Here is a 13,364-nt window from a genome sequence, read left to right as displayed (position 1 = left end):
AGGTTCATCATAACCATCTTTGGACTTCGTATCAACAGTGGCTGCAAGTTGTCTTTGATTACTTGTGGCTCTGCCCACCCCATTAGGGATTACGGGCGTGAGTTTATGTATGTATGTATGTATTTAGTAATCAGAATTTCATAACTTAACTTTAACCTGGGATCTACCCATTTTACATGTAGTATATTCATACAGAGAATGGCAGCAATAGAAATGTCAAAATCAATTCAGGTAAGCTCCAATTACTATGCCAAGTAGAGCTGCCACGCGAGCAAATTAAGATAACTCAGGATAAATGAAAAATGGGAACTTCAATGCAACATGTCGGTTATTTTTATAGACATAGCAATTTGCAGTTTTTATGCATTTTACTCGAGGAGCTCGGTGGCGCAGCGGTTAACGCGCTTGGTCTGCGATTGTTGAAATTAAGCAACTTTCGCAAAGGCCGGTCATAGGATGGGTGACACATGTCATTAACACTCCGTACAAATACATACAGGTAGCTATACAAGTAGGTATGAATGTTAGTGACACCGTAACGAATACTGAGGGGGATGGTTTAGACCATGATTCTGACTATTGACATCAACTCAAAATCATGAACTCAATCAGCTCTCAAAGTTTTCGTTACGATGTCACTAACACTCTGTATACAGGTATATTTTTTAACTTGTTTACGACTATGTAAATAAAAAATGAAATATTCCTAATTATGCATCATACCTAGTTATATCTCTAATTATACTTAATTAGTTAGCTATGATTAAAATATAAGTTGATGACGTTATTATACTTGTACATTACATGGGACTTAAATATAGCCGGTGAGGAGTGGGTGTATATACTATGCACCTCTACCTACCCCTTCGGGGATACAGGCGTGATGCTGTGTAATGTTATGTGTTACTTAATATCTTCTTCTTCTTCCTAGCGTGAATCCCGCCGTCTTGCGCCGGGGTCCGCTTTCCTACTGTTCTGCTGTTATGTGTTACTTAATATAAAAATAAAAATAAAAAAATAAAAAACTTGTATTCTCAATTGGGCTAGCCAAAGGCACATCCATCGCAAGGTGAACCAAGTATTCATGCTTCACCGGAGCTTTCTGTTAGACCAACGGGTTTCGGTGTAGAAAGTTTAAAAATTATATCGGATATATACCTTTATAGGTATTTATAGTTTTATAACTATGAGGTACTTTCTAGGTTACGTTCACCAAAAACAATATAGACTGCTTTATACAGCTTTAAGGTGTACATAATCATTACAAAATACTTAAAACGTAATGGTAGAAGCATAATTATATAAACATAATAATCGTTTGATATTTGGATCACATTATGTATATAATTTTGTTGCTATCTATATTGCTTCTCTTTATGTTGATCAGAATAATAATGGGTGGAAGATGTAATTGTGCCCGGGTGTAATAAAAATGGTGATCATTTATACCCAAAAACAAATATCAAAGATGCATTTGTCTGTTATCCATGAAATTAGAAGGTTAAATGAAGAAAAATCTGTACATGTGCCATGTACTGTGCCATATATTTTTTGTTTTTGAAGAACGTAGTTTGGAAAGTCCCTTATTACTGTCGTTACAAGCTACAATATTCTGTTCTATGCTACAATCAATTACACGTTCTATGCTGATTCTAGGCTTTGGATAGTTTTGAATCATTTGTCCTCGTGATTTCGCATTTTTTCGTCATATATCTTTCCATCAATAGTTCTATTTAAACCAACCGCGCCCTTTTGTCCACTGTGGATGTAAGTATTATTAGGCGATCCTCACACGACGCGGATTTTGTATCGGAAGATCGCGCGGCGATGCCGTGTTCGTACGTTAGGGCGAAAACTGGATGACAGCGGCTGCGGCGCGGCGGCGATAGCTGTTCCGTTCTCGATGCCAGCGCGGCCAAATCGCATTTTCGATTGTAGTTCTTTTGTTTCGTACGATTTATTATGGGCAAAAGAAGATCGCTGAATCCCCATAATGAACAAAGGAAACAAAAAGGTGAGTTTCAAATGCAGAGTCACCTCAACTAGAGCGCACCGATCGTACCCCGCTCGCCGCGCCGCTGCCATCGAGAACACTTCAATATAAATTTTAGCATTTGAACGCGCCGCTCCCCGCACCGCCGCCGCCGCCGCGACGCTGCCGCTGTCATCCAGTTTGAGGCCTTAGAGATAAGCGGATTAGATACTAGTCAATGCGACCTTGCCGACCGCTCCACCGTGATGGCAACCGCGTAGGTATGCGTAGTCGTGTAACTACGTAGACGTGTGAAAATCGCCTTATTATTTTAACGTGGCATATTGTTTTTTCATATTGGCCAAGTATGTTGCCTCAACTATGTCTGATGGTAAACATAGAGAAGCCCTAATTGCAGTAGCAACTGAAAAGCAACGCAATGAGTCAGTTTCGAATCAGTTGCGACTACCATACTGGCCTACTAGGTGCTTCTTCACGCTTCGCTTAAAGGACACCGTATTGTAAGAAGGAGGGAATAGTTGAGCCGGCAACCGGTTCCACTTTTTAATGGTGCGGCAAAGATAGGAGTTGCCATTCATATCATTTTGATATGGCGTTTACTACTTGGCCGAACAAATGGGGATCGCTGAGGGCGCGTTATTTTTTAAGTATTCTATTACTGGACTATGGGCAAGGAACTCCTAGGTACTGCGTAGCATAACTAACCTATCCATTATTGTTTCCCGTAAAATAGGTAACAAAGGTAACACATAATAACAGAAAGATGATTCCCTATTGTCTACTATTACGCGAAAATGGTTGCTGTTTAGCCTTTCGATAGGTATTATATAGGATAAGATACGAAGCGGCACGGCAATATTTTATTGTATCCTAATTGAGTATAAGTAGAAGCAGTTTACATGACTATCTCTTCCTCTCTAACTATTTTTCACTAACACAAAGCTTGACCACAGACGGTGATACGGCTCATCACCTATCACGTTGGGCTAACTGAAAGCTTGCTGAGGTGTGGGTACTTAGTTAATCTTTCGATGGATTAAGCTGCAAAAGTCCAATCAGTTTTTTGCAAAGTACTTAATAAACTAACTGATTGCATTTAAGACCTCCTGGTTAGTATATGTCGTTTCTGTAATAGACTAAAAACAGCTACAAAAATATAAATTTTACAATTACGACAACTAATGGTTCATAATTGACAACATTTCATTTTTACTAAGTTGCCTTAAATCGAAAACCATTTCGAGATATTTCTATGATTTACACAAAACACATTTTTTCAGATTTTTTAATTCAGTAATAATAATCTACGAGGTCAGAAGAGGAAGGCATAATAAGTTCAGACCTTTACATAAAAATTATAAAAAAAGTAAATGTCATACATAACATGACACTTTGATTGCGACTTGTTTTAAATACGCATGCAAAGGTACATTACATTATACTGCCTTCATTCTATCAATGGCAGAATCCAATTTTCAAAAAATATTTTTTGTAACTTCTAGTGGAAAAATCTTGAAAAGAAAAAATACGTGTCTTCTATTTAAACAAGTACTTTCGAAATAGCACAAAAAAACCACGGCTTAAAAATTTGAAATGTTGTCAATTTCACCACTGTGTACAAATAATTCGCTTGGCTCAGTGACTGAAATGTTGCTCTTTGATTGTACCTCTGATTACCGTAATTGAGACAGTCGTGAAGGTATGTTAATGTTATAAACGATAAAGGTACTATGACAAGTCTATCGGCTGCTTGAATACCTATATTGACGTTGAATTTACAATCATATCTAACATCTGCTCTTTATTTACTTTGTGCTCCCCTAGTCAGCGCATAATAAAGACCTCATATCACCGTTAGTGGAGTTGTGGTATGAAATAACATTTTAATCTTATCATACTTACGAGGAGTCGTGGAAGCCATGACGAAACAACCCTTGAGTCCCACTCAAGGTCTCAGGTTCGCAGGTTCGAATCCAGCACGGGCCTAAACCTATGATTTTCGAATTCATGTTTGGATCAGAAATGATTATCACGTGCTCGCGGTGAAGGAAAACATCGTGAAGAAACCCACATACCCGCGAATTGGGTCGGTTTTTCCTTCGCGTGTTGGAAGGTCAGACAGACAGTCGCTTCTGTAAAAAACCGGACCTTCAGGTTAGGTAAGCGGACCCTGTGAAAACGGTATAAAGCTAGAAAGATAATCATAATCATACTTACCTAGGCCAAAAGCTGGATAAGTATATAATATAATAAAGGGTTGTTTAGAATCATTAGATTTAGGAAACGAGAACGGAAAAACATACCGCAAATACATATCTACGCGTACCTAGCCACTGAACTGGCCTGCATTATTTGGAGTGAGATAAAACGCGTAGACCAAGTTCATCGGGATGGAATGCTTTGAGGACGTCCATTGCTAGAGTAAATGAAGATCAAATGTTATAGCTAACCTTACGATGACACACAGCGACCACAAATTCGAAAATGTCCTGATTCTCAATTTTTGTAACGTCAAACCGAAACGAAATTTCATGAAAATCAGTAAAGTTATACCTTTTTTTTTAAATCGAGGGCTGTTGTCTCTTGTCATTTCTTCTCCTCGTCCATAACACCTTACGAAAAGAGGTTGATTCAAAAATGTTAAGTGGATCTTCAACAAGGTTATCTATGGTAATTACTTTGTATAAATGATTTTGATATTTGATTTCTAAACTTCATTATAAGTAGATACATTTTGAATGATTCTGCATTTAGACCATCATTAAATAAAGTAAGTACTTACACAAACAGAAAAAGTAGCCTTATGTTGGTGATTTTCCCTTTAAGCACTTGTAATAGGGATTATGGTTTTTAAGTACCTGTGTAAGTATTTATATCCATGCAGTAGGTAGGTACTTTAACATATTCATGGAGTAATAATAAATTCCCAAACTTCGTGGAAATATTTTGAAATCTTAAATAAATGTTTTTCAATGGAACTTTTATACCTCAAATTATCTCCCGCTGAAGTTTCGAAGCCCCGGAACGTTCCCGTAAGATAATAAATTCATAAAGGTGTTTACCTACGTGAATTTCGCATCAAAGATCCTTTATAAGCAGGTATAAAGAAAACACAACATTACGGTAAAGTCCATTTATTTTTACGACCATCATACATAAATATTTACAATTGATTCCACAAATACATTCAATTTGTTGCTTTAACAAATGTCTTGGTTACAGATAACTTACATCTATAATATGGCCTATTCACTTTCTTTAAATTCTATGATTAAGTACTTTAAGATTACAACTACGTTTGTAAAAAAATATACAAAATAACATCGACTAATTAGAAATGAGTAGCTACACAAATCAGTATTAAAAATCGGGGTTGTGTCGATTCGCTGTGGTCGAGTATGTTACAAATATGTACGGAAAAGAACAGGGGGGTTATAATGGCCACATCGAAGCAATTCACCTAAGAAAGCGATATTGCTGTTTGAAATACTTACTTTCATATGCGCAAATGTCAAATTGCAATATTGCTTTTTTAGATGAATTGCTTGGATGTGGCAATTTTAACCTCCCAGGACAGTAATACTTTAATATCTGTTTTCTTCCACATAACGCGGCCGCGGAGTCGACACTACCTCAATAAAATTTAATTTTCATTGATTAACTACACTTTAATTGAAAGTTTTCGCTCGTGGTAGCTCCGCGGCGGATTCTAATAAACCAATCTGATCTTAATTAAAATAGCAATAGAGGTGCTGCAATGCCATCAGGAGCGAAAATCGATATACCTAGTATAAGATACATCAATTAACTAAAGAATATACATTTCCTAAAAAATATTAGGTAAAGATGTCATTGCATAAGAAGTTCATAATCGCAACCGCGACACTTGAGTCAAAAATATAAAAACGATCGATAAATTCGTAAATTAGAATATAACGAATGACAACCTGTTACATGAAAAAGATTGTACGCAGTCAAACGATCTCGATAACAAATGTCAGCCTAAATATAACTTTAGATTCGTTACTGTAAAAATATATCTGCTCATTGCAAGCACTTAGTATCGTAATTGAAATTTTCATTTAACCTATCCTACATGAGTTGGAAATACATAATTTAATCACTATAATAAAAGGTGGGCCCATTTCTTATTTTAATGCTAATAAATGTGAACTTTTGGAGGCACGTAAATGTTAGAGGAACGATTAGGTTGTGTGATAGGCAAGTTATGAAAAAATATAGCCATGTTCTAGTGCCATGAAATATTATACTAAAATGTTATAGTTCAGTATTTGAAGTTGAAGCATACCTTCAAGCGATATTGAATAATAACCAAATATATTTCTCCCGGGTGATATTAAATTCGTGGAGCTCACATTTTCCTGTCTACCGTATATAAATGTTTGTTATTTAAGCTATATTCAGTCAATAATAAATGTTTAAAATGAAAAGGTATATTTACGGGTCCTGTCGTAGTTCGTGTAATAAATAATTCTACGGAGGGAGTTAAGAGAAATTTAATTGAAAAGGCTGAGTGGTCCGTGATTTGGCACTTTGTTAGAGGTAAGCAGTTGAAGGTGGTATGAATACTTACCTAGTCATATCTAAATCAGGTGAGAAAAACGTTCAAAAGCAAAAACTGTAGTGGCAATAATATTATTAATAATACGGTAATATTCGATTGAGTATTCAAAAATATATAATATGAGTATATAAAATGCGTAAAATTAACTAGTCTCTGACAATATTGTGTTGAATTAGCTAAGCAGGTAGTAAATATTGATAAATGGAACAGAATTATGAAAACCGTATGTACGAGAAAAAATCCCATGGGTAAGTTCCAGGTGCTCGTAAATATAATACTTATTTGCTGAAAACACTTATTATGACTAAGTCCTTTAAAAATGTTTCGTTTTTACAAGAATTAAATTGTTTACTGACAGCAGTTAGAAGATTATTATTAGTTTCCTAATTATGTTTGTTTAATTTGCCTATAGAGACTTAACGTTTTTTTTACTTCACATATTATATGCCAAAACTTCCGCAAATGTTGTAGGAAAGCGCTCATTTAGAAGTTTGAAAGTGAGACCGGAATAAGAATAGCAGCTGTACGGTGAAATTTTGTGCTAAAACAATTTTATTCCTTTACGATTTTTTAATTAAATTAGCTCGGGTTTCAAACTGACTTTCAATTGCTAATGTGTTTTATTCAGCTTCAATATTTGGAGCAAACATACGCTTTCTGAACCTGGAGTTTTATAAATGTTAATTCCCGTAGTCAATATAAATTCGTGACAAATCGAAATTCAATAATCGCGGAACGTAACCTTATCTGTCATGTTAAGATGTGTGTGTATGTGTGTGTGGTGTGGAAGGAAATGAACTGAGTATTGAGATCAATTTAAGGAGTTAACTTATTTATTCTAAAATTCTATAAAACAACGATATGAATGTCGTTTTGCTTTTGCAAATAAATTCCTTGAAGAGTATATTTGTGACGGATGTACATCTTAAAGATAAACTTAAAGTTACCTAATTGTAAAGTTACCATAACATTTCATTTTACTGAAGCAAGAATCCACGATAGCTAAGAAAAATGGCACTCAGTCACTTATAGCAATGTGAGAAATAAAGTAGGTTAGTATGAGCCTAATCGATTCAAAATTCGTTGTCAGAAACATAAATATAAAGCGAAACCAATATATTCCTATGAAATTAGTTACATAAGCGATATAAACAGGTAAATTAATAACGTTAATTTTAAATGAAACTACAATTAAATTGAAATAGGTAATTATGATTTTAATTTATAATGATGATAATCTGGACGTTTCATAAGCCGGCCAGCTGAATAAATTTATAATGTAGGAAATAATGTGTAATGTAAGAAATTTTGAGTTTGGAATTTGGAAAGGGTAAATTGCTGACATTGTCAGTACACTAATGAGAGGCTGGGAACTGACCGGCGGTGACAATCACAAAAGCAACTTAGCTGAACTTTCAGAAAGGATCAGAGGTCACTTTACAACGGAGCACTCGCGCGGACAATATACCTAAATTAAAATCCCTTCCACGCACACCAAAATTTCACAGTAGTTTTGGAATTAGTTTTAGTTGGTGTTTATGAAACTAATTTTGAAGCAAAACATACTTTTTTGTGTATTATTACTGTTTTAATGTAAGTTGTCGCATATTACAAAAGTAATAATGCAAGAAAATATCCATGATTAGATTATACGCATTACAAATTTCATCATAACGTCACTCTTTTTATTTATCTCGTTTCTTTGAAGGCCTTGTGCCTACAAATGCCTTAAATTAAACATACAAAAGCGGGATTTACTCCTCCTCGACGTATTTGAAAGATAATCCGGATGAAATGCTGAAATAATGTAACTGTGTACTGTGTAAGATTGAGAAAAAAATGTCTAATCGGGCACTGACGGGGGATTTACGTTCTTTGTACGTTCTAATATCAGTACTACGAACATTTTGTAAACAGAATAAAATATACGGAATAAGATTCTTGCATAATACAAAACATTGTTTGATTATTGGTGTGTTCGTTAACGTGTTTCTGTTAATGATGAGATTAGGTGTATTCGTGCATTCATTAGCGGTTGGTAATGGCGCAACCGGCTAGGGCTGGGGCGGAGTAATCCAGTTGGTATGCTAATGTACATTAAACCTGCTCCACTGACACATGACTGTCGCGAATCCTATTACCTAGTTGTTTCAGCAGAATTATACCGGTGTTTATAAACAAAATATACTTTATAAAAAGCACTTTTTAATACTTCTTTAAAATCTTGCAGAGGAATATAATGTTAAAACAATAGCCATATTTATTCGCAGAACTTCTTTCGCGAATTTATTATACTATAATTGAAGAAACCTTTTACTGTAACAATGAAAGGAATTGTTGAAGGATCGAGAAAATTATAAAATTGCCAATTTCAATTATATCTACAACAGTCTTCCTCTATTCGTAATATACTCCGTAAATTTCAATTTTAAGCTCTTTTTTGAGAACCCACACTGAGAGCCAGTGTTTAACATTTACAGCTTTCAGATCGTGTTTTAAAACGTACGACTAGCCTCCGAGAAATTTATCATGATTGAAAATTCGTAGGGGTGATTTCAGAGCGACGCGTTTAGTGTTTGGAAAGTGCGCCGACACCTATGAAATGAAAACGCTGATGCTTTTCCGAACGCATCGCTGGCCGGCAACCAGCCAAACACCTCTCTCTGAAAACAACTTAAATTCTAAAAATTCTCTACTAACCACTCCAGGATGTCTCGGTTCATTGTCAATGTGCAGCGACTTGTAAACATTCTCACGCCAGACATAGTATTCTACCTCGAATGCTGAGAAATAGTTCCAGTAATACAATATTGATCTACCTAAATGCTAATAAATGCGAACTTTATTCATAAACGAAGGTCAATATTGTCGTAGGATGTGTCAGAGGTAAGTCGCACGCATAGATAAAGAATACAATTAAAACCTAGAGACGGTACTCAACTTTCTATGAATAACGTATCTCACATTTCAACCAATCATAGGCTTAAATAGAGTGAAAGAAGAAAGTCAGCCGAGATAAAAGTGTAGCATTAACTCAGTATTTATGGCTATGAATGGTTGAATCAATGAAGACAGTAAAATGTAAACTGTTAACTGAGTATGGCCTCTAATAGGACGCTATAAAAATATTGCTCGAGTTTTGCAAGACCCGTCGCTCTGCAAATTTTGTTCGCTAATTGGATACGAAAGATACCTAGTTATGTTTGCACAGGATTTACTATCTAGTCAGACGAATGAACGAGATGTGATGATGAAATATTATTCTTAAGACGCGGTCCTACAACTCCTCAGTATTGTGCATCGTTCTATGTACAACATGATCCACTTTTATGCCAAAGTGTGCTCAGTGCGGTATCTCTTACTCCTTAACTAGCTTTACGTCGTATTTATAATTTGTGTTGAGACGCAGACGGGCTTGTGCAGTTGCATATTGCCTAACAACTACTAGCCCGACTTCTTACAATATAAACATTTAATATCTAACGAATTTAGTCGAAATTCCTGTTAATCATCTTCCAAAACATGAAGAATAACAGGCATTATAATATACATATACAACTTACAACTAGGATAAAGGGAGGTAAAAATGTACCTCAATACAACCTCCAATTGTCAGTTAAAGAATGTGATGTCTTAATAGAGACATTTAAAATATACTTAGTAGCTAATATTTAATATGAATAACATTTTACGAACTGTGATCAACGTTTCATTAATATTTAACGAGTACAACAACTCTGTGCGAGCGAGCGGCCCGTGGGGATATCAACTTCACATAGCAGGGGTTCAAATTTTCTCGATATTATAACGAATTAATTATGGCCAACGTATTATATCTGCCTATTATATTCGTGCTTATCTGTTTAATGCTGCTGGTTTATTTTTGGTCAATGGAACCTAAATGCATTAGTTATGTTCAGAGCGCTGCTACTCAAATGTGTAGCAACTGAAGTTGTTGTTGTCTATTATAGTTGCTGCTATTTGTAACGTTTTACTCGTAACGGCAACTCCACTCTCTTTATTATTTATAATATATGCCCACAAACCACTGCTCACACTCAAATCTCTGGTCCACACCGGGACACTCATGCTACTATCACAATTGACATAACAATCACAACGTTAGGTTTTCGATGATTTTACAACCCTCGCACCTTACTTTAAGTACCCATATCAGATCATACTTAAAGTAAGGTAAGCAATACAAAAAAGTGGACGAGATGCCTTGTAAAATTTCAAATCATTTATTTACAGTCGCTTTGTTGTCGAGACGACTATAACTGAGTTTTATTTACACTATTTCTTGATTACCTATAAAAAAATCGAAGCCGTATTGTTTTTTTTTTTCTAAAATAAACAATATATCATTGTATACATACTCTTCTTCAATAGACGTGCAATCATATCCCTCCATAAATAAGTCCTCGAAATCAAAAAGCTTCCACTTTGTAAAGAGGTTTAAAGTCAAATGTAAAAGTAATGTACAAACGAAAGCCTGCTCTGTTTGAATCAAAGCATTTGCACTAAATATGCAGTCGCTCTATAAAAACCAGTCATAACATAATAGTGTTTAGGACAGCTGCAAATCAGCTTAAAATAAGCGTTGAAGAAGTTGAAACCTAGGACCACTCATTACTGAATCGAGAATTCAACAACAAGGACCTACCTGTGTTGTACTTTAGCGGCAGTGACTTGGTCCAATACTGAGCAGTGCCGAAGTTCTAGTTCTCGATTTTGAAATCTGTTATTCTAAATCCTGATTTTGAATATAAAACGAATTAATATAAAAATTATGACGTCATGATTTCAAATTTGACGTTCCGAACGGACTAGAACCTCGACACTAGGCCCTGTAGTGAGTATCAGTGGTGAACGTTCATACGATGATCTCTCGGATGACGCGGCGAGCGCGGGAATTGGGCGTGGAGTATCCTGACTCTAGGGACTCGTCATAGCTGAGGGACAGGTGCGGCGGCTTGTCTTCACCTCCCACCTCCTCGCCGCCCCCGCCGTACGCCTCCGGCAGCCCGCTTACTTCATGGTACGGAGATTCTGAAAAAAAAAAGATTTTGAGAGCAGGGCTAAGTCATACACTACTTATTATGGAACTCTTTTCCTGCGTTATAAATAGGTATGGCACAATAATCTGGTCTCGAAACGTGGCATTTTTCGGGAAATATTTCGAGACGTGTCATTCGAAGTTTAGATATAGACTAAGACATTGTACAGAAGGCGCGATTTACTCGCGTTTTCATACCACAGAGTAATTTGATTACTTTATAGATACCTGCATGCTTGGAGATGTGCGTCTGTATCCGTACGATGTTAAGTACTCTGTGGTATGACAACGCGCGTAAAACGCGTGATCTGGACAGGCTCTTAGGTATAGTTTGTATATATCGTAGCACTAGACTTGTTTTATATTGAAAAATGATGAATGAATGTCGGTCGGCCCGACATTTAAATACGAGACACTAATATACATCATCCTAGCGTTATCCCGTTTCTTACGGGGTCTGCTTACCTAACCTGAAAATTAGTCATGTCCTTTTTACGGCTGCCTTTCTGACATACCAACCAGCAAGACACTAATATACCTAAGTAGATTAACTCCTTATTTAAAGTATATTTGATTTGATTTGATTTAAGCACAAAAGTATAATTAATATAATATTAATATAAATCTGAATACCTACCTACAAGAGGGAAGATAATCTAAGAATAACTAAAAAGTAACCTAACGTTTGTAACAAAAACAAAAAAAACAAGTTTAGTTAAGTATTTATTCACCCATTTAAAATCACCTTAAAATAAACTGAATTGCCCGCACCCTGATAAATATTCAATAATCGGCAATTATCGAAGAGTGAAACTCAAGAGGTGTTATAAATACCTAATCATTATGTTAATACTACAAGGAAGAGGCTTACTAAAATCGAATTTTAAGCTTTTAATTAACCAACTTCTGCGCACGGGCACGGGAGTGACCTCGACCAAATCAAACACTACTGATTACCATAGGTACTTACACCCTTTTAGGGAAATCCTACATGGTATACTTTTTGGACCTAACAAGTAACCTAATAATAAGTATGTTCAATAACTATGTATAACAATAGAAAACTAAAACCTGTGTTGGTATAATATTATTGTGTTTGATAAGTTACAGAAACTTTCAGGTTTATATCTAAAGCAACTTATACCGCGTGCATTGCGGTTATATCGCCGTATTTATTTATATTTATATAGATAGCACTCTTCAAACGCTCGTTTAAAAGTTCCAGTCACCCTTGGGAACGCCGCGCGGTAACAAGACCAAAAGGTAAACCCTTTCCCGGCAAAGATGAAATGATTACTTATTAAAACGGTGTGAAGTTTTAAAGTCTTTGCGAAAAATATAATTATGTTACTCAATTTACAGAGTAAAGTTAGTGAATCTCTGGGTGATTATAATCACATTTGAGCCTGTGATGCGGGTTGACGAGTATTCTGAAGTTTACTCGATAGGTTTGTCAATTTAACTTGTTCTGTTTAAACGAACTCATTGCTGAGCTGCTAAACTCCATAGCTAAGTTAAAGTTGGGTTAGTGAGCCCATCAAGTTAAGGAAAACTATTTAATTTTAGAAACCTAAAGGAAAATTCCGGAATCGAGTTTGGTATACGGATACTGTTCTAGATGTTAAGGGTCATGATGTCATCATGTGTACACTAAAGAAATGTACTTATTTCTTTCTCCATTACACACAAATTAATTACATAGAAATGAAAATGTAAAAAGTTATATA

The 13,364-nt window shown here is 35.6% G+C and overlaps 1 protein-coding gene across 1 annotated transcript in view; it reads right to left on the bottom strand.

Annotated features, from left to right (window-relative positions):
• Positions 1–5,111: 5,111 nt before the first annotated feature.
• LOC126367990 (hemicentin-2) overlaps positions 5,112–13,364 on the bottom strand; it is a 105,567-nt gene continuing 97,314 nt past the window's right edge. Inside the window, exon 11 of the mRNA XM_050011810.1 lies at positions 5,112–11,630. Within this exon, the coding sequence (XP_049867767.1) occupies positions 11,455–11,630 (176 nt within the window). The 3' untranslated portion in view covers positions 5,112–11,454. The remainder of the gene's footprint in view (positions 11,631–13,364) is intronic.

The sequence above is a fragment of the Pectinophora gossypiella genome, chromosome 7 (genome assembly GCF_024362695.1).
Source record: "Pectinophora gossypiella chromosome 7, ilPecGoss1.1, whole genome shotgun sequence".
Lineage (NCBI taxonomy): Eukaryota > Metazoa > Arthropoda > Insecta > Lepidoptera > Gelechiidae > Pectinophora > Pectinophora gossypiella.
Note: the sequence above shows the minus strand (reverse complement) of the source record. Positions and strands in the feature narration are given on the sequence as shown.